Source organism: Alligator sinensis, unplaced genomic scaffold (assembly GCF_000455745.1).
Source record: "Alligator sinensis unplaced genomic scaffold, ASM45574v1 scaffold730_1, whole genome shotgun sequence".
In the NCBI taxonomy this organism is placed as follows: Eukaryota; Metazoa; Chordata; order Crocodylia; family Alligatoridae; genus Alligator; species Alligator sinensis.
Window position 1 is genome coordinate 2,286,952 of NW_005842027.1, and position 24,715 is coordinate 2,311,666.

At 39.5% G+C, this 24,715-nt stretch overlaps 1 protein-coding gene across 2 annotated transcripts; it reads left to right on the plus strand.

Moving 5' to 3' along the window:
* The first annotated feature begins 1,983 nt into the window (after positions 1-1,983).
* MYL1 (myosin light chain 1) lies at positions 1,984-23,614 on the plus strand. 2 transcript variants are annotated; one of them, XM_006022278.1, is made up of 7 exons: positions 1,984-2,247; positions 15,619-15,646; positions 18,799-18,942; positions 21,168-21,341; positions 21,893-21,970; positions 22,581-22,633; positions 23,301-23,614. In XM_006022278.1, exons 1-6 carry the CDS (start codon positions 2,110-2,112, stop codon positions 22,607-22,609), a joined length of 591 nt encoding a protein of 196 aa, XP_006022340.1. In that variant the 5' UTR covers positions 1,984-2,109; the 3' UTR covers positions 22,610-22,633; positions 23,301-23,614. The 2 variants fall into 2 exon arrangements, with proteins under 2 accessions (XP_006022340.1, XP_006022341.1); XM_006022279.2 differs by lacking the exons at positions 1,984-2,247; positions 15,619-15,646 and adding exons at positions 14,396-14,552; positions 15,349-15,373.
* The last annotated feature ends 1,101 nt before the right edge of the window (positions 23,615-24,715 follow it).

Below are 24,715 nucleotides of genomic sequence, written 5' to 3' on the forward strand. Positions count from 1 at the left end.
GGTGTCGGAGCCTGATCCTTCCCTGCCTCTCCAGTGGCAGGGAAGGGAGAGCAAGCTGCTGGCGGGCAGAGTGGTCCCTGAGCTGCTGGCTACCAGAGTGGTCCCTGAGGTGGGGGGTAGGAGGGGGGCACTGGTGCTGAAAAGCAGAACAGGTCCCCCGGCAGCTGTAGCGGTGGCAGCCATGGCCCTGTCCAGAAGCTGTGCATGCTGGCTGCACAAGGGTAGGGAGCAAGGTGCAGGAGCACAAAGGTGGGAGCAAGGTGTGCGGACTAGGCGGACTACATTTAATTGGTGGCCACAAACAGGCTGGATGAAATTGGTGGGCTCACCCCTGACCTAAAGGCTTCAGCTAAAATCAGGAATTCATTGTGGTGGAGCTCCTACTCATATGGAGCCAGAAGTTACAAACGGTGAGACTGCAAAGTGAAAAGGTAAAGGCAGGAGAAAAGAAATATTATTCCCACTTGACAGAACCAGGGCTCAGGGAGGCTGAGATACAGGCATTCAGGCAGTGAAAATCAGTATAGCTCCACTGACTCCTAGAGGCAGAGGATATGGTTAAAAAAAAAACTTGCTAAAAGTCATACTGGTGTTAAAGCCGGGCCCCCTGTACCCAGTTTTCCTGTGTCCCAGTTCACTACCTTAAACACAAAGACCTACTTTATTCCCAATCAATTGCTGTTCTCCTGTTGTGTGTATGTTCACCATTCTTAAAAATCCACACACAAAAATATATAGGTGCTTGGCAGCCCTATAGGACTAAGGAGTAGAAGGACTTTGTCAGAGCCTCGGGTAACTGCTAATTATAAAACTGTCAAACTTGGAATCCACAAGGACATAAATAATGGCCCTGTTGATAGCCTTGTGCTTATTAGCATTGAACAAGAGTCAGAAGTCTAAATCAGGAGTTTTTTAGACAAGAATAAAAACACAATCCCAGGTCACTGCAAAAGTCTATATCCTTAGGACTGGGGGTAAAGTCATTGGATCATACAGAAAGGGAAATCTTTTTTGCTCTGCTGAATCAAATATGAGGGATCCAGTAAAAATAGATGAGTTGCCTCGTCCTGGGTAATGGGAACCGGAAATCTTGGGAAATAGAAATGTCTCTATGGAGACTGAAGGGTAGGAAGATGAATATGAAACTTCAGATGGTCAATTAAATTAGACAGAAAACACATGAATGCTTCCTTTGATTGATACCTAGTTTGTGATTATAAACAAAGGGGTGGGGGGGACTTGTGCCTGGGAAAACACATCATGTAGCCAGCCCTCATTTTATCTGAGGCTCTGTTTATCAACTAAAAAATGAGACTGGATTAAAGGAAGTGATTCTGAATTTTAGCCACATAGCTTTTCATTATGATAAACAGGAAGAGCTAGAGCAGCTAGAAAATGCTTGGGATCTGTTCTGCCTGGGAAAGACGCCGTGGCTAAATGCAGGAAGAGTTTCCATATATGTCTGTTTTATTTTTAAACACTCCCCCCACTCCCTTCTCCTCCCCCCACCCCAGCTCTTTGCTCAATCAACACTTTCTTAGCAAAGAAGGAAGCCAAGGAGGAGTGAAGGGTGCTGAGGGGGCAAGGCAAAGGAGGATGGAAACTGGTGAGCTTCCCAAACCGCAAAGTCAAAATTCCAGCTTGAAACTGAATCCTCTTGTAGTGCACATAGGCATGGGAAAAAAAGATTTATGACTTCAGCAGAACTGAAATTCTACCAAGAAAAAGTACCAGTCAATCTGCATTTCAATGTCAACAGGAGATCTGAAACAGGCTTTGTCATATTTCTTTCTCCTTTTCATATATTAAAAAAATTCAGGGAGGCTTAAAAAAAGGCCACTGAAGTTCCCTGATCTGACAAGGCCCTGACCCCTTAATTCCATTTATAGCCTGAGTCAGAATGACATCCCCCTTGACTAGCAAACTGTCCAATCCAGCTGCATGTGTCAAGATTGTATTAGGCACTAAGTGAAATATATATATGCCCTTATAGTTTAACACATTGGGTCCACCTCCACGGCACTGGGCTGTAGATCATCCTGACTGCTGCTCCTCTCTCAGGAATCACTTTCAAAGGTTTTTTGGGGGTCCTTTATTTTTTAAAACAAAATGGCACCAAAGAAGGATGTTAAGAAAGCTGCACCAGCTGCAGCTGCAGCTCCAGCACCAGCACCAGCACCAGCGCCTGCACCAGAGCCTGCACCAGCTAAACCCAAAGAACCAGCCATTGATCTCAAGAGCATCAAGGTAAAAGGATGAACTTATGCAGTCACTGAAAGATATCAAACCCCAAAGCACTCACAAACTGGAAAATTTAGAGTCCCTGCTGAAACCTGCAGTAAATACTTTTATTTGTTTCTGGTTAAGGGACAGCAGTGAGATGAATGAATAACTGGACTGGATTTCTCAATCTAGCCAAGCTTTGCCATTATTTAAGTAACTGGAAATTCATAACATACAATTTAATGCAAAAGCAAAGCCTGGCAGTCTCAAAAGTTTTAACCTAGAGGCCAGGCTACCTCTTATCTTATGCATACCAACCTCTATTTTGTGAAGTTTCATGTAAGCAATTTTTAAAGGGAAAATAATAAAGAACAACAAAGAGAATGTGATGCATGAAACTAAATTGGTGAAAGTAGAAATCAAACTTGTTACTTCGGTGCTGTTTCAAAGTGATTTATCACTTTGCATCTTTCACCCTGAACAACTTTCCCTGTGTTTGCCAACAGCAGATGATCCTTAAGTCTTTGGAATATTTATTTGACTGCTGTTTTGTTTATCCATCATAAAATAGGTTTTTGGCAATGTCATCAGTTCCCTTTGAGTATTGCTACTACAAGAAACTCTGATACTATAGCAAATGAGAGCATGAAGTGGAAAACTGTTTACAGAAGTGTTCAGTGACTGTCTCTTTCGCCTTATGTATTTGTTCATCACTTGCAATTTGCTGAGAAGTGAAACTAACAGATAGGACAAGCCTGTCAGAGGTTTTTCTTAGTTTATTCGTTTGAAATCATGCCTTCTTTGGATTTTGCATGCTAATATTAAGATAAGGAGAATGTAATTGATTCTTGGTTTGACACTTTGAAACAACTTCTGTCTGCAAGGAAGAATTCTGAATTTGGGAAGGAGTGGGAGGAGGGAAAGACAGGGATGCAGGTTGATCTGAGTGATATTATAAATAGTCATTCCCCCCCTACCTGGCAAGTTGATTGGTCATAGTACCAATTTGGGAAACTCTATATAAGAAATCTTACCTAATATGGAGAAAGGAGGGCCACAAAGAATTCCAATAGCTCCTTCTCATTTTAACCACCAGACACCCCCAGTAAATTCAGTTTAGGTTATCTGAACACATACTACTTAGAGGCACTGTGTGACATTTCAATGTTATGATCCATTAATGGTTATTGAAATCTTTTAATGGCTTATTTAATTTTTACAGTCTGACCTTACATATTAAGTCAACATTTAGTTTAATTTACACAAAAGTTCCATAGTGGATAAAACAATATAAATCTGCAGCAGTTCCTTGCAATATTGATTCTGGGCTGACCAATGAATCAATGAATCACAGAAGCAAACAGTGAAAGACATTTTGAAATATTTAGAATGGTGACAATAAAGGCTAAGCAAATGGCCCACAGTCTTTGGCAATATTCTCTAAAACTAGATTAGACCTCATATTTTATGAATAGCCAGTTATGAGGAAGAATGCAGCTAGATTTTCTACTAAATTATTTAACTTGGTCTGATGGCTCTCTGTGTCCAGTTTATTAGAAGAAAATAGAATTTTCAGCTCCAGTGATCCTAGCTAATCTATCTTTACATAAATAGACTTAATAGTGACTTAATAGTATATTACCAGCTAAAAAATGGAAAGCTGTAAACTCAGACACCATAACAGTTCTAAGCAACCCAACTCCTTTACACAGACGGCTCCATGTTAACATTGGAGATGCATGCTGAGCTCCAAGTGATCTGATAATGACTTGTATGTGTAGCATTATTCTTCTTTAAAAGAAAAAAATTCTCTCCCCCCCAAAAAATAAAAATCAATCTGCTCTACTAAAAAGAAGCCCTCCTCTAAAAAAAAATATTGAGGATAATAATAATAAGTATCTTATACGAGGTAGGTTTGTATAATTATTCACATTTTATAAATGAAGAAACTTGAGTCAGATGGTATTAAATGACAGGACCAAAGAACAAGTAAGTATCCAAATCAAGAATGGAACCTCCAGTGCTGAGCTCCAGCCACTGGACTGTATTTCTTTTCTTTTCCCTGGGTAGGAATTTAGAAGTCTCACCACAGGCATGTCTCATGATTGTTGGTGTATTTAGCCTCTCAACCACCCCAATAAGCCATGGAAATTTCTATTTGCCCCATTTCAAGAGGGATGTGGACAACATTGAGAGGGTCCAGAGGAGGGCCACCCGCATGATCCGGGGACAGCAGGGCAGACCCTACAATGAGAGGCTACGGGACCTGAACCTGTTCAGCCTTCACAAGAGAAAACTGAGGGGGGACCTGGTGATCATCTATAAACTCACTAGGGGGGACCAGAAGGGTTTGGGGGAGACCTTGTTTCCCCTAGCGCCCCCCCGGGATAACAAGGAATAACGGCCACAAGTTGTTGGAGAGTAGGTTTAGATTAGACATCCGTAAGAACTAGTTCATAGTCAGGGCGGCTAGAATCTGGAACCAACTTCCAGGGGAAGTGGTGCTGGCTCCTACCCTGGGGGTCTTTAAGAAGCGGCTTGATGCCTACCTGACTGGGGTCATTTGAGCCCAGTTTTCCTCCTGCCCAGGCAGGGGGTCGGACTTGAAGATCTACAAGGTTCCTTCCGACCCTACTTCTATGATTCTATGAAACAATATTTTCTTATAATGAAGGGATTTGCTCAGTGTGACTTAAGTTCATGACAGACCCAGTAACTGAAGACATCTTTGGCGCATCTACACATGCCATTAATGCACAGTAATAGTTTCTTGCTCCTTGGAAGCTCCTGAACATGCAGTTTACACATGTGCCCAGACTGCAGCACACTGAGCTGGGTCACATGAGCCTCAGCTAACTGGGGGCATGGGGGTTAGCCTGTCAGCCTGGAACTACTTCAACCAAGCTCAATGGGCTGCAGAAGGGTTGGCTGGGGCATGAGGGTGCTTCAGTGTCGGGCTAGCCAGCAGGCAGCCCCTGCACTGAAGTACCCTCGTGCCCCAGCCAGCTGGGGCAGTGTCTACACATGCACTGCTGTGCATGAAAAAACTCCACAGCAGGATAGTAGAGTTTATTAGCTTCATGCTCCCTAATAGGGGTGCACGTGTAGACACTGAGACATTTACTAGACAGTTGATAATTCAACTGCAAAATAAATATCGCATGTAGATTTGCCCTTTGGGTCCTAAACTAGTGCCTTAACCACAAGAACTTCCTGCATCTTGTGATTCATTTGATGAAATGACAGTAAATGCATGTGGCACCAGTAGCATTTAAACCTTTATGATAAAGAATAATACTAGAATTAAGAATATCTACCTGGACAATTGCAATAATAAGCCTCACCTAGATGTCTTTCTATTGATTTCAGTGGGAATTGGTTTGAAGTCTCTAGTGGTTGACACAATAGTGTCAAGTAATTTCCCGTCCATTCCCTTCCCTAGAGAAGTTAGCTGCACTACTGTAGCTTGATAATACATGAAAAGTTACATTATACAGCTAAGATGAGTATATGTCTCCTTCAACAATGAGCTTATTATTTATTAATACTTGGTAAGGCAGAAATCTGCAGAAATGTACAAATAAATATTTGTATTTTGCAAATAATGCAAAAATATGTTTATGCAAATAAACAATATAGGAAATATTCTTTTTAAATGAGCAGAGGCTAGATTTTCAGAAGTAGTGTTTCTTGGATGACTTCATTTCTAAGTGCCTGACTTGAGACATCTTAAAGGACTTGATTTTTAGGCACTGTGCACACAATATTTTTTCAAAATCAGGTTTCTTTATAATAACCACGTCTTTCAAGAGAGCACCTAAAAAAATTAGCACTAAAAATCACTGGTCACTTTTGAAAACACATACATTTTACCTCACTCCTTAATATCAGTTTATCCTTTCATCTTAATTTAAACCAACCTAGGTAATATGTAGTAGTTTGCACTTTAAGAGGCTAATGCCCCACTTGCCACTTTCTAGCACCACCTACTGACGACAGAATTGATTAACATGAATGCGGCAATATGACGAGTTTGTGCCTTCTGCCTGCTCCTTAACTCCACCCCTTTTTGATTGATACCAGGTATATGTTGACCAAAGGGCACGTAAATAGGACACAAATAAAGAAAGCAAATGGTAGGGTTAGAATGATGATGGGGAACTATTTCAGTGAAAAAGCTTGAGGCTCTTTTGATACCCACACAACAAATAATATACATATTTAGAAGCCTGGTTTGTGCTTCTAGGGTGGATTTTTATTGCTATCATATTTATGATTTTAAAGGCAGGTCAAAACAACAAGCATAATATAAATTATAATTAAAAGCAAAAACAGTGGGTAGTCCATGCACATAAGAATTACAATCCTGGGTGCAGAGAGAACCAACAACAATTAAGAAGGGCAGTCAGGCTTCTTGTCAGTTCTGTAAAGGACAATGGTAGCTTTGCAGGCAGAGGTGTGGCTAAACATATTCACTAAAAGGAGTCTTCTGCTGCATCAAATGCCTTTTTCTACCCTTGGTATTCAAATGAAAATAATAGTTTGAATTATAACTTAAGCCATACAGCATAAACCTAGGTCTCACTTAGGTGTGCATGCATAAACATAGTACCATGATTTTATTCTAGTACTAGTGCTTCATACATTTCTTGTAAGGCACTTTTAGATATTTTAGCATGAAGATGTGCGGTGTAAGAATTACATTAGCCAAGAATCTGGACCATTGACTGCTGAGCCAATCAGCAGAGCTGCACTGACTTCAATATTTTTGTATCCAGGTGCTGGAGACATTGGATTCAAATTTTTACTATATTTGCATCGTGTGTAATCATTTATGCCTGGGTAAAGTGGTGTAAAATATACCATTCTGATCTAGTAATATTATATATGTACTTTGAAAAAGGTTCAAAGTAGGCTATGATCCCTATCCTGGTATCTTCAATGTCTGGACAATTAGATTCTCTTCTACTATCAGACTATAAATTATAATGTTCCTTGGAAACTGCTCCTATACATAGTTACCTTGGTGTGGTAAACCTACTTCAGCTAAAGTACCTGCACATCTCCAAAGTTTAAAACAGCCTGGCAACTGGTTACTGCATGATGCATGGTCAAACCTATTGCATGGTTGTGGAATAGTGTGATTATGTTGATGTATGGCTGTAAAATGTTTCTCGGATTTTCTTTACTTCTTGTTCCATTTACAACTGAAGCAGGTCGCCTCTGAATGGACACAGCAGTGGGTCTGACAAGAGAGGTAAACCATTAAATGCATTGACAGAAAGCTTCTAAGATGCAGGGCAAGAAACCCACCCTATAATTAATGGGACTGAAAATGCGAGTTGAAAAAACAAGAGAATACGCTGCAGTCACACTGCCTTTGATGTTGTACATTAAGGAATTGGAATGTTACTAATAGCCACTTTCATATCACAAAAGTTTTTATTTGAAATAAGTATACTGTGGCTAGAATTTTTGGCCCAGTTACTGAAGCTGCACTTGATCCAACTTTTGTTAAAATCTGTTAAAAGACTCCCATTCACTTAAGCAGGTTCAATCAGGCCACAAGTCCAAAGGAGAAGAGGGGCTGCAAAAATGGCTAAGAGGTATGGACAGGTAATATATTTCTAATGGGAGAACTGCCACTCTCATGCAAGAACTGAGAACGTACAGATATCAGTACAGTTTTCCCACAGAAAGCATGCTGCTTCCAAGAGAAAGATTTCCTCCTTGCAGTGAGGAAGAACTCTCCTGTAGGAACCTAACGCCTGTACACTTTTCTCCTAGGGACCGGGAGGAGTCCAATGCTGGGAAATGCTTCTTGTGCCTTCCCCAGACCAGAGTGACTCCAGTTTGAGGAAAGTGCAGGGAACAGGTGTCCAGGACTCCTTCAGTTCCTGGAAGGAGTGAAACAGTGAAAAAAGACTCCCCATACCTTCCCCTAGTGAAGTGACCTTTATCTGAGGAAAACACAAGGAGCAGAAACAACTCAACTTCTCTCAGGACCAGGAGGAGTTCAGTAGCTGAGAGATGCTCTCCACACATCCCAGTCTGGCTGAACCCAGTCTGGGGGAGTCAGGGAAGCAGCAGGTTCTCCACTTTTCCCAGGACCAGGAGTTGAGCAGTAGAGAAAAACTCTCCACACCTTTCCCAGACAGGGGTCCCCTGGTCTCTGCAGAACAGAGGCTGCTCCATTCCTTGCAGGGACCAAGAGGATTAGGGCAGTAGCTGTTCCCCCTATTTACCAGTGCGGGGTAAATGTGTGGGGATCAGGGGAGGAGGAAGAGGTACAGGCTGAAATGCCTGTAAACTCCTTTTCTCACTAGTATTTCTAGTACTCCAAATTTCCCAGAAATTTGAAAAGGTAGAAATGAACATCTGTCCATGGCCTAAGACACCTTTGTACACCCTCATCCTATGCTGGCAGCAGCTCAGGCCAGTCTTCTGACAGGTGCTTGACCAAGGGAATAGTACAATGACCACAATCACTGTGAAGGAAAGACCTGGCCATGCCCATTCCCCATTTCTCCCTATCCCCAAACTCCACAGTGCATGACTGTACCCATCCCAAGAATTCTCCCTGCCAGCTTAAAAATTGCTTTCTACCCATGGCACAAAGCAAAGCAGCCTTCAAAATCAAAAAGATCTTGGAATACTGTCTTGCAGGGGAGGGGGAGTGGGGGCGTGAAATCATCCCTGGTGACATTCTTGGAAACTATTTCTTTTTCTCACAAACGTACTGGTATCTTTTCAGAACAATCTTTGGGGTAAGTTCACTTCAAATCTTTTGTGTCAAGCAAAAGGCTTCTCACATGTGAAACCTACTTTTACTTTGAGCAAATGTCCCATTCCCTTGCTTGTTAGTCTGAAAGCTGTTTTAAAGTAATTGTTTGTCATGTTGTAATGCTTACTAATTGCAAACTTTGTGGTTTGCAAAGAGACTAGTAAAAACTATGAGCTTCTAGAAAAAAAAGTCACCACAGACTTCGCCAGGGATAAAAAAGTAAATTATTGCAAATTATACAAAGAGCTATATTTTCTTATCACCTAACACCAGTTTTGCTGTTAATAAGAATAACAGAGAGAAAAAAGTATTTCAAAAGAATTCTACTTTCTAAAACATTATTGCAATGCCCTTATATCAGCTAAAAATGGTAGCTAAAAATATGATTTTAGCTTACATAAGCTAATTCAAGGAAAAGACAACTTATGCAGCCAGTGCCTAGTCAAGAAAGAAGCAAGCTGTAAGGAGATACGAAACAGCCACCACTAAAAATTCTCTTCTAACTTCTCTGATGTATTATTTGCATCCTACGCTAGTTACCAGATGGCAAATTCCAATAGGCTGGCGTACTGCCTTATTAGTTACACAGTGTTTAAAGGTCAAGCAGCCATCACTCAGGTAATGTTAATATACTAACATGACCACTGGGAGGCATATTAATACAACTAATCCCTTTGAGACTCTCAGTGGAAGTCCAGTGCATTGCATTTCCTCCTCACATCATCTAGAATATACACATTTATGCAAAGCCAAATGCAATTAGAAAAGGGACACTTTTACAAATCAATCCAAATGAATGCTGCTTCTCTCTAGAGCTAATGCAATCTATGCAAAATGATATGATCAGAGCTGCAGCTGCATCACATTTAGTTTCCAAGCATTTTTGGCCTGCAAATGAATTAATTCAGCTAGCTTCATCCTAACTTTGCGTCATAATTGCAAAAGTATTTCTGACTTTTCATTAAAATCTTTAAAAAATAATGACACCAAATTCATCTCTCCTTATATCCATTAGACTTAAGGATGTATTTGACCTTCTCGTTCCAGTGCCAAATCCTGGTGGCATACCATATGCATTCATTTTATATTTTATGTATTACATTTTATTTACTTTTCTGATTGTATTTCCAGGGAGCTTTCCCATAAAACCAGAGCCTTGTTCCTTTAAGGTTCACCTGCTCCTGATATTTATTTCCTAAATAACATAAATGGAGTCAAATACATTACGTCCAAGTCTCCTCTCACTAAATGGATGTCAGTCAGAAGTATCCCCATTTAAGTCAATAGTCACACTGGTTTCAAATAGGTTTAATGGACAGCAGTAATGAATGCCTGCTTTGCAGTAAAACTACAGAGATGTATAATTTATTTTGTTAGGTGCTATGTAGATACTAACATCTGTGGCTGTACTAGTTAGTATCAACACTCTAATGGTGATCAGCTACCATGTTGCATGATGCCCACCCACCTGTGGTTGGGCTATGGTAAAAATTTCCTTCAATAAATTGTGTTGAATAGTTTATATATTATGGAGACTACATACCTTTCTCTGAGATATCCAGTATACCCCTGCCTGAGAGACAATATTTTGAGCTGCTTGCTAGACCATGTTAAACCAGATTATTGATCTGCTTCCCTGCTCCCTATTTGTACTTTGAATTCAAAGAGTTAACACCAGCATCTCCTAATGGAGAATCGGGTCTTACATTTGACTATTATTTTTGTCACTTGTATTAGGCTCCTTTGCACTAGATACTATGCATGCCTATAACAAAACAGGTGGTCCCTGTTTCCAATAAGCTTGTAATAAATTCAGTTGGAAGTTATTAGGAACAGTAGTTGAGCATTTAAGATACAAAGATTCTGCCTTTTTTCCAGTACAGTATGCTGGCATTTGTACTTCTGCAAAGATGAATGGAAAGCAAGTACTACTAGCTCAGAATAGTAGCATTTCAACCCTAGCTTGCTGAAGTGTACTTGGATGGGCATGGTATCAAGCACTGGAGACTCAGGACAGGTGCACCCAGACTAGTCACTTTTCAGTAAAAGGGCACAGGGATTTACAACATACCAGCTGCTGCATGGAAACTGTCCATGTGCATCTTTTTACCATATGATGGATGAAAGTCCTGTTTAAGCTTTTAGATACCCTGGGACAAGAGTGTGCATCCAACCTGTGATTCAAAACACCTGACTTGGTAAATCCCTACCTCCTTTCACCTCACGGTAGCTACTTCCTGTTCCCTGCCCTTTGGCTCCCTCCCTACATGCCAATATCACTTCCTAGGAATAAGATATGAAGTTAGGATAAAGAAAACACCAAAATGCCATTGTTTGGCAGCCATTCTGCCAGCATAAAAGATCAGAGAAGCTAGGGATGAGAACAGCCTATCATACAGCATGGGTTATCTGTCCATCCCTCCCCAACCAGTGATTCCTTCAATAAGTTCTCCAGGTACATAGCGCTGTCAGATAACAGGGCTCTTTTGGGAAGTTATTTCTATCTAACATGTCTCACTTTTAGGTCATTTTTGTGCTATTAACACAAATGTTTCCTTTGTTCTTTTTCATATCATGGTAACTCCCCACCATTTTTGGTTTACATCTTTTGGAATCCCTCATGCCCTATCCCTACCTTGGATCTAGTCAGGACCCCTTCATATTTTACTAACTGGTGAAAGGCAGTGTAGCCATAAACCCCAACCTGGGAATCTCTGAATTAAACTATGTCCTTCCATTTTGGAGGCTAAAATGCTGAAGTTGTTTTGAGAATCCATTAGTCAACTAGTGTGATTCAGATCACTTGATCTCTCCACACTCCTCTGCAGAATCAGCCCCTTAATCAAAAATGTTGTTCAGACTTTAATCAAGAATCAGCCGTAATATGAGGATCATTTCTGTTATGCCAAAATTCCCCCTTCGAATCTCTGACCCCAAACCAGGCAAAGTTCATAGAAGTCTTTCCATTTGCTTCATTGTGCTTTGGATCAAACCCCATTTCACATATACCCAGAGATTATTAACACACACTGTTCAGCAACATCTTTCATAGCCCATAAAAGCCACTCCAAGGTGCTCTAGAGCCAATCCTGTAATCAGTTGCTTTTGATGAGTAGTATGTATCCAACTGCAGAATTAATACTTACATGCACTTCCCCATATTCACACAACCATCAGTCCTTGGCAGCCTGGGGGACAGAATTTAATTGGAGAGTGGTGGAGGCGGAGAGGAAAGCGAACCTTTACATTCCAAAATGTCTCAAGTTTGCCTCAAAAAATATTTGGATGTTTTGGGTTTTTTAAGCCAACCACAGATCTGGGCAGGGCATGAAATATATTTTTTCAAATATTTCCCATGAAAAATATCTTTTTTAGTTTGCTGTCTCACAACCATATGACAAGGGTGTAAGGGGATTTGAATGGGACCACCCTTTATGTTTCATGAGAGGCAGTACCTTGCACTACCTAAAGCAAACCACTTATGTTTCCATAAACTGAACACCGGGCAACTTTGCTCTATGTTCTAAAAATTGAGCTACCATATTTACTCAAATAGATGCTGATGCTAATTATATGATGACCCCCCACCTCAAATTATATTCTATATATGATGTTAGTCCAAAGCCAAAGGCTCATTATTTACCATATAGTTCATTGGGCTGGACCCCACCAGAGTCAAGAGCATTTCAAGCCATGGTGACATCACAGCTCAGCACTGTCCAATATGTGTGTACACTCCTGGCTTGAGGGAGGAAAGGGAGGATTACCTTTTTTGCACTGACTAACATTCATAGTTACTGTATTTACTCAAATACATGAGCATGGGGGGGAAAGCCCCATTTTGAATTCCTTTATCACCAGCAAAACCTTTTCCCCAACCCCATACATAAAATGGATAGATTTTTCTTTTCCTGGCTGCCTACCACTGTTGTGTGTGGTAGAAGGCAACACTGTGGGGTGTATCTGTGGCCTGAAGTCACCTCTATCAAGCTTCGATATGGAGATATCTATAAATAGAATATTAGGATTTAGGATCATGCAGCGCCGTCACACTTGACTGACATACCAGAGCAAATGGACCATCCAACCTGTCTAACCTCTTCCCACTAGTGAATCAGATATAGGTATATATCTATATATCTATACCTATATAGCCATTTTAGCGTGTATATGACTATGCTTACCCTTCCCTATCCTGCATTGTGTGTGTGTGTGTGTGAGAGAGAGAGATCGATCTATATATATAGATATCTATATAGATATATATAGAGAGAGTATATATATATATCTATATATATCTATAGATACATATAGAGAGATCTCTACATCTATACATATCTCTATATATCTATATCTCTATATATCTATCTCTCTATATAGATATAGAGATAGATAAAGAGATATCTATATATAGATATATATAATCTATAGATAGAGAGAGATCTCTATATATAATCTATAGATTATATCTATAGATATATCTATCTATAGATTACATATAGAAATATAGAGAGAGATATCTCTATATCTATATCCATCTCTCTCTCTCTTTCGCTCCCTCTTTCTCTCTCTCTCTCTCACACACACGCACACAAACAATGCAGGGTAGGGAAGGGTAAGCACAGCCATTTACACTCTAAAATGGTTTCACCTGGCTATCCATAAGGAAGAACACCTGAGAAATATAGACTCTTACAGAAGCAAAGCCTAGGAACTTTGTATTACATTAAAAATGCAGTACTTAAGGTATATTAACCTCATTTACGAGCTCTGATCCAAAAAGTTTGATAATTTGTATTTAAAATGTTGGTCAGAAATCTGTCATCTCATTTTGTAAGTGAAGCCAGTTTGCAGAATACCGCAGCAACATTTAGGTTGATAATAATTCTGCAGACCAGACTCCTCTAACATCCAGTTGCAGGATTGCGTTGGCCAAATTAAGGCCTGATCTAAAGCTCACTAAAGTCACATGAGTTTTACTATGGATTTCAAGAACTCTGGAATAAGCCCTAAATCTGCTGGCTAGAAAATCCCAGCCAACCCAAGTAGCCCAGCAACAAACAACGGTAAATGAGAACATATAACGAGCCAACTAAACAAACACATGGGGCTCCTGAATCTTCACTTTCCATATTCACCTTCTTTATAGCCTGCTGAAGAAATCAGAACCCTCCTGATAAAGAAGCTTGGGTAGGTCTAGATAAGGTATATACCCTCTTTCTGTTATGACCCAGAAAGTGCTGACAAGATTCAATCTCACTGAAGCTTGCCCCTCCCTGCCTCTTTCTGGCTTCCTAAAAATAGCCTTAGGAAAATGTCCATCAAGAAACAGATCCTTTTATCTCTTTGCCCTAAGAAAGTTAAAGAACTCTCTGAGGGGAGTGGCTACTTCCTTCTGAAACCTGATCCATGCTGTGATATCACAGCCTCTGAATAAATAAGAAGAAAGGCCAGAAAGGAAGGACCACTCTCAGGGATTCACAGAACCTTCATCTTATTCCTCCAGCCTGCTTGCTGCTCTTCCTTTCCAACTGTCTCAATCATGGTGGGTCCACAGTAAAACTAATTCTTACTAGTAAACCAGTGATTTTAAACAGGGTATCTGGCTTCTCGTTTGGGCTGGTCCTACAGGGAGAGAGAGCCAGAGAAACAGTTTAGTTTGCCATAGGAAGTGGGAACCTCTATATATTTGATTTGGCCTTTGGTGTAAAAGTAAAGCTTACTGGATTGTGTTGGATTGTCCAGTTAATCTTGTCTCCTATATCAGTTAGTGGTGGCAGCATAGTTTCTATCACTTAAATTGAATAGTTATTATTTGCTAGTATACTATGCTAATTTGTTTTTGACTCTGATACAATCTGCTGTGGTTGCAAAGGAATCATATACTGTAATAAAATATTGTCTTAGAAACAAAGTGCTGACAAACAACTAATTTAAAACAAATAGACTTTTAATGTATTGGTTTATTTTCTCTCCTAACATTAAAAGCTGATGGTTAAGCAATGATATTTGCAATGATATTATGCAACACTAGTAAAATGGTAAATGGCCTGAAAGTGCATTAGCAACTTCTTTGTTAGTTAAGAGATGTTTGATTTATTATATACTGCAGCCATGGTTATGCCCTGGATGTACATTTCAACCAAATCTTTAAGTAGTCTTTGCAATGTATTTTTTTACCAGGCAGATACTGACTAATATAAGTTGCTAGTTGCCTAGTTACATTTTGCAGGGCAGAGATGTTAGAACACTCAGCTACTATGTGCTATTTTCTTTTGTCTGTCAATGCATTTTCAATGGTACTAGTTCTCTTTTTCTCTCTCTCTTTCTCCCAACTGCAGTCCTTCAGTGCTGACCAAGTTAGTGGTAAGTGGAACAGAAATTTAACTCCAATGGTGCTCGGGTGGAGCAATGCTTATCAAATGTGGATGCTCACTAGTCTAAACAGGACTTAACTCTTTTGATAGCCCTATTGGTATTCAAAATACTTCTGAGAAACAAGCCCATTTTATGTCTCTTTGGAAGATAACTCACAGAGTGAGCTGGATGCTTTAAAATCCACAGGTTCTCCCCCTCTCTTAAGCCATTTTTGATTGATTTCCTTCCAACAGATCGAATTCTCCAGGGAGCAGCAGGATGGTAAGTTACAAGACAACCAATAACATATATGTACATGCGTTCAGATAAAAGGACATATTTAAAAAAATAATCTTTAAGAGGACAGGATGACAGTACTTTGGCTAGTGAAAATCAGTATAGGTCCACAGATGTCACTGGCTTATGCTGACTTACACCAGTTAAGGAACTGACCCTAGATTTCCAAATAACTTATCCGAACGCTAATTACATGCTACCTAAACTACCATTACCATACATCCAAGAAAATCTATTGGCTTCAGTGTTTTTGCCACATACTCTTAAAAGTACCAACATATTAGTGTTCTATTAAATGAATTCTGAGAAGGAGTTTTATGAAAAGAAAGCCAAGGCTAGAAAATCAACTTAGCTGTGGTAATGGTGTACTGTTATGTGCATAAATGAAAGATTAAAAAATTCTTTCAAAAGCCAGCTTGTCATTCTTGGTTGGGATGCATTAAGGGAAAGGTGGAGGGAGAAGAGAAGATATACTGCTTTAAATAAATTTATGAAGGATAGACATGCTTAACAAATAAACTTACTCAAGTAAATTGATGTATATAATGTAACAAGCTGAACACAGTGCAGTCCTACTGCACAGTGGTATCTCCTGCCTCTTTGTGAATAGGTCAGGGCTACAGGTTAACCTCTAACTTTATAAAAAAATCCATTTTGAAATATATAAATATATGTGCTTGAAACAGCTGAATAGACACGTTTAAACTGTGTTAAATGAAGTTGGTTAAAAACTAACAACAGTAAAATATAGTAGTACATAAAGTAGACCCCTGCTGTGACCATCTCCTGTTTTATGAGGAAAGATACAACAAATTGATTAGAAATCAAAAGAGAAATGGGGGAAAAGGGCTTAAAACATGGAGTCCTTATCTGAAAGACTGTGGGATAAATTCTGCTCTCAGTAGGTCCAAAGTAAGAGAGTAACTGTCAAAGTTATACTAATATGAAAGATCTGAATCCTCTTCCTCAGATCCAAACACTTCTGATCAGGAAGGAAGTTGAATTGTACTCATCCCTTATTATAACTACAGAACTTTTAGAAAAGGGTTGCAAATAATTAGAAAAAAATCCCATCCATTTATTGAGCATATAAAGCAACAGATTTCCCTGCCTCTATCCCAGTATTTGAAAGTATTGATTTGTTGTCATGGTGTGATGAATGAGAGACAGAGTAACTTTTTTATTACATCAACTCCCCACCCGTTGTCCCTTCCCATCTGCTCCAGTCCCATCCTGCACACACTTTTAGTATTTAAGCATGTTACAAGATTTCTAGCTGAGCATAATGCTACTCGAGCCAGATTTAGACTTGCTTAGACAAGCCTAAAGTAGGACAAACTGCAGAGCAATCAGTGGAGGAACACAGGGGTAAGACAGGTAAGTGAGATGAAAAAAGAACAACCCTCTTCATTGAACTGAGGAGATGCCACGATGAATGTGAAATGTTTTTGGATTTAAAAAATAGAGAGGGAGAACACATTTTTTGCAGCATGCCTTACTTTTGCAAATGGCAATACAGTCATGTATATTTATAACTATATGTGTTATTGTATATTGTATATTTATGTGATATCTGGAAACTTATATCTGGATAAGTATCTTTAATATACTAGATGAAGAGCCAAATAACCTGCCATAAAATCAACAAAATGCTATGGACTTTAGTCAGTACAAAGCTGGTAGGTTGAAAGAGATTTATCAAAATCCCAAAGTCCGAGATTTTAAAACCTACAGTAAAAGTTGTAAGGGAAGAAGGCTACCAATCAAGGTTATAGGTCCCAACACATCAGACAGTAAGAGGATTAATTTCAGATGTATTAGATTACAGTCTAGCAGACCTACATCCTGCCTCAGCAGTTTTGCTGGGTGCCAGTGAATCCACCAGAAAGACTGTATAAGGAGGGCTAAAGCTAGCCCCAAAATACCTCAGTTTCACATATCCCTAAGAAAGATGAACGAAGACATAGTTTGATATATGGTTTAATGATTGTAATCTTGTCCCAAGGCAGGAAGAGCATCTATTTATCCACAGCACAAAGCTATATCTTTCTCTTGCAATACATTTGCAAAATTAATAAATTAGTGGACTGAACAGCTTTATAACTGGCTTATACTGCAGTTAACCACAAGTTGGCTAATCCTTAGGTTGTAAAATTACAATAGATCTATATAGCACAGATTGTGGAGTTCTTCATAAAACAAAATCAGCTAAAATTAACATTTAGGTAAACTCTTGTTTTTTTCTAATTTTTTACTGCCAATGCTATAAAAGTAAAAAAATGAAATATTCCATAAGCAGCAGTGGAGTTGAAGATAAAGTCTGAGAATTCAGTGAACAAGATTTTTCCCATGAATTTTTATAGAAGAAATGTCAAAATCCCAAGGTACTGATCGGCTGATAAATGTATATCAATCAGCTTTGGATGTGGGAAGCAAAGATGTTGAAACTTTGACATAAAGATAATTTATTGGTTTGACAAATCAGACAAGTGTTGCCAAAGAAGAATGATACAGATCTGCCCAGTACCTGTCAGGTTTGGGTATGACCTACCTAGTCTAGGTGAGATAGAACATGACATGGCAGAGATTTGGGTATCAATTTAATTGTCATACAACTTTATGGGAAAAGGTTACCTTCAAGTGCTTCAAATTTCACATTAACAGCTGAACAGATGAGATACTGGGATCACAGTCTGGGTCCTTCAAAGCTGGCAGACCTTTAGCACTCCAAGGCACTATTACAAAAGATTTTCATCCCCTTGGTGAAAGAAAATCAAATGGATTATTCAAGAACTTTTTTACCTTCCACTGTTAAGCTTTGTTAAGAAACTTGTTCTTAAATGGCAACATTTATAGCAAGCTTATCTTCCTTGGCACTTAAAATAACCACAGGGGGCAATTACAAAGCTACAGTTGGTTACTAGAGCCAAGAAAGAGATGAAAGGCAGGTAGAAAAGGTTAAAAATAGTGAAACTGAAGTAGTACAGGATGTGATGTTTTTGCTTGAGGCCAGGAGCCAAAATCTCTGATGGCACAACTCCACTAAGTCAGTGGAATTATGTCAGAAGAGAATCTAGCCCCATTTCTTCAGTACACAGTGGTGCTCCACTCATCTAACCCTCGTTTTCTCCTTGCAGACTTCAAGGAGGCGTTCCTCCTCTTTGACAGAACTGGTGATGGCAAGATCACCCTAGACCAAGTTGGTGATATCATCCGTGCTCTGGGACAGAACCCAACAAATGCTGAAGTCAATAAGATCATGGGAAACCCCAGCAAAGAGGGTAACTAAACTATAAGTTCCAAGTGTGGATTTTTTCTCTGTATGTGGAGATATCATCCCTTCGTGGTTAGAAAATGATGGTGGCAACAGACACTGGGAGTGGCTAGTTCAGCAAGAAAAATCTCTCAGCTAGAACCTTTGAATTATTGTTAGATCTGTTCGAGGAGGCAGGTAAAGAAGGGGAATGCATTCTGAGAAGGGGAATAGATTGCATCTGATTTAGGCTTTAAAGGAATCCAGGTTTGACCATTTGATTGTCAGGTTAATGCAGGCATAACTTGCTGATAAGTGTGTGTTAAAGGCTTCCTTTCTCCCCAATACACAGAACATAAGAGGCTGCTACAGAACCAAAATTACAGTACCATACATTTGACACCCCTGAGCTAGACAGTTTTATTAGCTCTGCTAACTTCACAAAGATAAACAAAATAAGAAATATGAAGGGCATCTTCTTTTATGAGTATACTAGCTCTCAGTATCACTTTAGTCACATAGGATCTCAAAATAATTTTAAATGAAGGTAGTAATTAACTAGCAATGACTTCAAGTTAAATTGTGAAACAGTTTCCATTACAATGCTCTTTCTGTATGCTCAGAAATCTAATATTCAGCAATCTACTATGTTTCATTTCTGGCCAGACACTGATATTTTTGTAAGAGGTCACATATCACAGCTTTGCTCTGATTAAAGCCACTTGGGTTTAGCGTCAACAAAAACTTGATTAGCAAACAATTGAGTTTAGTTTGCTAAAATTGGGAGTATTTTAAAAATTAGTTGCAGAGCTCATGCAGTGATAAACTTGAGTAGATGTGCTGAGTGGGAATTAACAAGCTCTGCTAGCAAAATCAGCCAAGCTTGTAAGATAAACAGTTTTTTAAATGAAAAGAAACCTTGGGATTGAGTTCACTGGGTACAACTACATGAGAAGTTTAATGTGGAGTTGCCTATTTAGCTCTCCTATAAACGCCTTGCATTTACACATTCAGTGCTATTAGGACAGCGAAAACTAATTAACTCCACAGCAGGTTAGTACTTGTGAACCAAGTATTGTCCTGCTGCAGAATTTTTTACTCCACAGCAGCACATGTGTAGATGCTGGAGGGGCTGACTTGGGCATGAGGGTACTTCAGTGCAGGGACTACCTGCCTGCTAGCCCCTCATTGGCACACCCTCGGGCCCCAGTCAGCCCCTCCACAGCATGTTGAGCCTGGTTGGAGCAGCCCTGGGATGGCAGGCTGACCCCCTGGATTCCCCTACCAGCCTGGGCTGCTCCAATCCAGATCAACCTGCTACAGTCCTGGGCATACATGCATATGGCTTGCCTGGGAGCAATACATTCCAGTGCAATGGGCACCAGAGTTTATAGCTTTGCATTAATTGCACATATAGATGCGCCCACAGAGACTTAAATATGAAAGTAACTGGAATGCCATGGGACTACTGATGAGTGTAAAATCAGGCACATGCTTTAGACTTTGCAAAATTGACCTCAAGATATTAAATGTAAGATAATGAACATTAATGCAATACTGGTGTTAACTTTATTCCATCTATACTAATTTGGATTCACTGCATATAACTAACATAATCTATGTTCTCTTATTAGGTGAGTCATAGAGGGCAAGACTTGGTGCTATGCTTCCAGGAGGTGCAGCACAGAATCTTAGCCCAACGAGTGGCCAAGGTGGCTTTTAAGTAGCTTTCTGCCTTTGGATCTCAAGCAACTTGTGAGACTAGAGAGGCCTCTGGCATAACTTAAAAATCCCCAGGGACTCATACAAGTATAAACATCCTTCTCTGGTCACTGCTTCCATGGCAGGTTGCCCAAAATATCCACAGTATTTAGTCCTGGAGTCCCACTCCAAGAACATCCTGCAAATGTCCACTATCGGTGGGGAACCATCTGTGGAAATCTCCACTACCAAAAGGAAAATATATAATAAGAAAAAGATGATGGGAAAAGTGGGACTGAACTATGGTAATAATAGGCACCAGAATGTTATCTTTACCATGGCTCCAGTCACAGTAAAAACCTGAGTCTTAGTCCGTAGCTAAAGGCTTTAAGGCTTATAGGGAAATAAAGAGAGTAAATGTGAAAGAGAGAGAGAGAGACATGACTGAGGTGGGAGGCTGTCCCATATTCCAGCCTGATGATTCAGAAGGTTACTTGTATGAAAAAGTTTTCATATCTCCAATAATATTTGTAACTAACACTTTTTTTCCAGAAATGGGTGCCAAGAGAATTGGGTTTGAGGAGTTCCTGCCCATGTTGCAGGCAGCTGCCAACAACAAGGAGCAGGGTACCTTTGAAGACTTTGTTGAAGGTCTGCGTGTCTTTGACAAAGAAGCCAATGGCACAGTCATGGGTGCTGAACTTCGTCATGTACTGGCTACTCTAGGTAAGGAGTTTTTCATTTCAGGGAGAGATTAAAAAGCTAGCATTGCTCAAAGGCATGAGAAAGGGAGAGCACAATTAAACAAGAGAGCACGCCAATCAGTGGGGAGAAAGGATTAAGGCAACAAAGCTAGACTTGTGAGAAATTTAAAGTGACAATGTAAAAGGACAGGGGACTAGCAACCCAAATTAGAATCCAAAACAAAAAATCTTTTCTGTTTCTAAAATCAGTTTTGGGGGATCAAAAAATTCCTGACTGAGGAACAGTGAGAAAATCTAGTAGCTTTCATGAAAATAAGGTTATGTTGCCAGTGGCAAAGGATGAGGCCTATGGCTTCCATATGCACTTGGAGCAGTGACAGTAGTGTGTGTGTGTGTGTGTGGGGGGGGGGGAAACTTATACAGAAAACTGAACTGTAATTGAATGAATTCATGACAGAAGGAACTTATGATAACCCAGAAAAAGACAGTAAAGCCTCTGGAACCGATATAGGTTTAATATAATTTGACGATCTAGGGAATGTAGATATTAACCCAATTCTATTCATGCTTCAGGGGAGAAGATGAAGGAAGAGGAAGTAGAAGAACTGTTGAAAGGTCAGGAAGACTCCAATGGCTGCATCAACTATGAGGGTAAGTGCTGACCTTCAACAACCTGAGCGCTCTCCTGTTCTACATTTGGTGCCTTTTAAAAAGATTTCATGCAGCATATATATTTTTTAATGGTGACATCTTTTATGTCTATTATCAGTGAGCTGCCTCAGATAAAGCTTCTGGAGAAAGCTACCATTGAAAGGATTACTCTAAAAAACAGATCAGTGGCAGGGACTGCTAAAATGACTGCACACAACATGGCCAGCCAGAAATCAGGATGCTAAAATAAAGGCTCTGTTCAGCTAGATGTAGCCTACATTGGTTCTAATTAGGCAAGAACTGAATTTGGAAAAGTTATGACTAAGTAAAGTGAACCCAGAACTGATGCTTGTAGGAAACACATTATTTGGCACTTACCTTGCTTTGTCATATAATAGCAAGGAGCAGAACAGTAAGAATTTAGAATTTCATTATAATTTATCAGAAGCTCAATCTGATTAGTACAGCATATTTCCCTTTAGAGCATTAATATCTTGAGTTTTAGAGCATTAATATCTTGAGTTTTCCAACTGTTTATGCTGTGATATACCTTTATAAATGAAATTACTTCTACCCCTACTAACTCTCTATCAAATCTATTACTCCACAGCATTTGTGAAACACATCATGTCTGTTTAAATGAATTCCTCAAGACACAAGCTGGTATGTCCCTATATTTGCATGCTTTACCTTTCTGTGGTACTTTGATTAGTGGATTTTGCCTCGATACAGTACTGGGGATTGATTTGGGAATCAATAAGATCATTACTCATGCCTTACCATACAAATAACAAAGGGACAGAGTGCTGTCCAGTGGCAGGGGCATGGGAATCAGACTGTTTGGATCCATTCACAGATCGACAACTGACTATATTACCTGGGCAAGTCCCCTGACTGCTGCCTCAGTTTCCAAGACTCTGAAATGATTATGTGCTTAGCATGAGTTAACATGAAAATGTTGTTGCTTAAATTCTTTTTCAGTGCAGTTTTATATCTTCACAGTAGTATACAAATAAGACTTTAACATACAAATATAAACTACTAGAGACTTTTATGGTATCCTATGAACATTGAAAACCTTATGTGAACTTGAAAGAACTTGAAAACCTTACGCAAACTCCAAAGATTAGCTTGTGATACTAAATAGAAGTTCTTTGAAACAACTGTTCCAATGGTTATATACCACCACTGAAGAAAAACTATTCTATTTCAAACAAACCATCTTCAGTCCAGCCATTAGGAAATCATATCCTGGGCTATTATTGGTCATTTAGGTTATTTCTTGAAAAATATGATAAATTCTTACTCTGTCTTCTTCTTCTGTTCCCAGAGCAATTTAGTCCCCGAAGACCTGGAGGCACCTGAAATTTGCCTCAATAAGACTCTTGCTCTATCCAGTACCATCAATCTGGAAACCATACAGGACTGTATTATATGCCCCCTTCCCCAACTCACCAATTTTTTTTATCAAAAGTATCTTCCTCTGGATCATCACTTACGTTTCACAAATTGAACAGTTGCTGAGGCAAGCAAGATGGAATAAATTACTGAAGTTGTCAAGCCTGATTATCTGTTTTCCATATTGTTTGCCATGAAGCAACGTATGCCCTTGAAAAATGCAACAATAAATCCCTGTGGTCAGTCTGTGGCTGTACAGTCTTTCTTTCTCCCACTCAAAACATCATTCACGTCTTAATTTATTTTCTCTGTATATTTAATTTCACAAAATAAAGTTTAATGGAAAAAACACAGAGTTTTTAGGGGCTAGTTTGATTAATCTGTATCAAAGGGATTTTTTTCACTTGGCACTAGAAAAAGGAATAATTAGAGCCACACCCTACATTAGCATTAAGTTGCTCTTTGGAGCCAGACAAGTTGCATCTATTGTAAAAAAATGCTTTGAAAGATGGAGTCCATCCAGATCTTTGAACTGTTTGCCAGCCTAGAACAGGCAGATGCTGGGTATTCCACCAAGCCTTACGTCCTCCCTCCCCTTACACACAAAGCACATCCTGCAGTGGCCTTACTCTCAAACCTCTCAAATACTGGTAAAACCCAAGCCAGGGGCAAAAAGATAACAGAATGATAAATTCACAGGCAGAAGAGTTTCTCCTGTCAAAGCTGATAGCAAAACAATCTAATTCAAAAGTAGCTGAAGTGGGCCTACAAATATTATGTAGGAAGGAAGGTAAATGATGCTCTGTACAAGGGTGCATTTATAGATTTACTTATGAACAAGCAATATAGGTGAATAGAACAAGTCTCCAAGAATATCTGAAGCCACTATTAATGGCAAGATGCAAGCCACACTATGGCATTTATACTTTTCCGGTTTATGCTAGTAAGGCTTGGTTTACCCTTTCTATAATAACTGCTGAAGTAACCAAATCCCAAAGCTGCACTGTTACTGGCATGTTCTCTCCTTAAATGTAGCTCCTTTTTCTCTTCCTTACACACTCATAAAACTGCCTTAATTCCCTGAGCGTCAGCTTGTTCTATTACAGTCTAACTTAACCTTATTAAGTTACTATGTACAAAATGCCCATAATTCAATTGATAACAGGTGCAAGGAAGGGGTGGGGGAGGGAATCAGAGAGTGACAATCATCCTTAGCATGCCAACCAACTGGAGAAATGACAGCTGCCTGGTTTCTAAGTCTTCAAAAAGAAGTCCTATTTAAACTCCTGACATGCCAGCAAATGTGGCCGAATTAATTGCTGAATTATTTTCTGCATGGAGACTTCA

Bases quoted from the DNA above. Each gene is read 5' to 3' on its own strand.
- MYL1 (XM_006022278.1), top strand. From the start codon at position 2,110: ATGGCACCAAAGAAGGATGTTAAGAAAGCTGCACCAGCTGCAGCTGCA. The intron at 18,943-21,167 runs GTAACTAAACTA...CTTTTTTTCCAG, and splicing joins GGGAAACCCCAGCAAAGAGG to AAATGGGTGCCAAGAGAATT. The intron at 21,342-21,892 runs GTAAGGAGTTTT...TTCATGCTTCAG, and splicing joins TCATGTACTGGCTACTCTAG to GGGAGAAGATGAAGGAAGAG.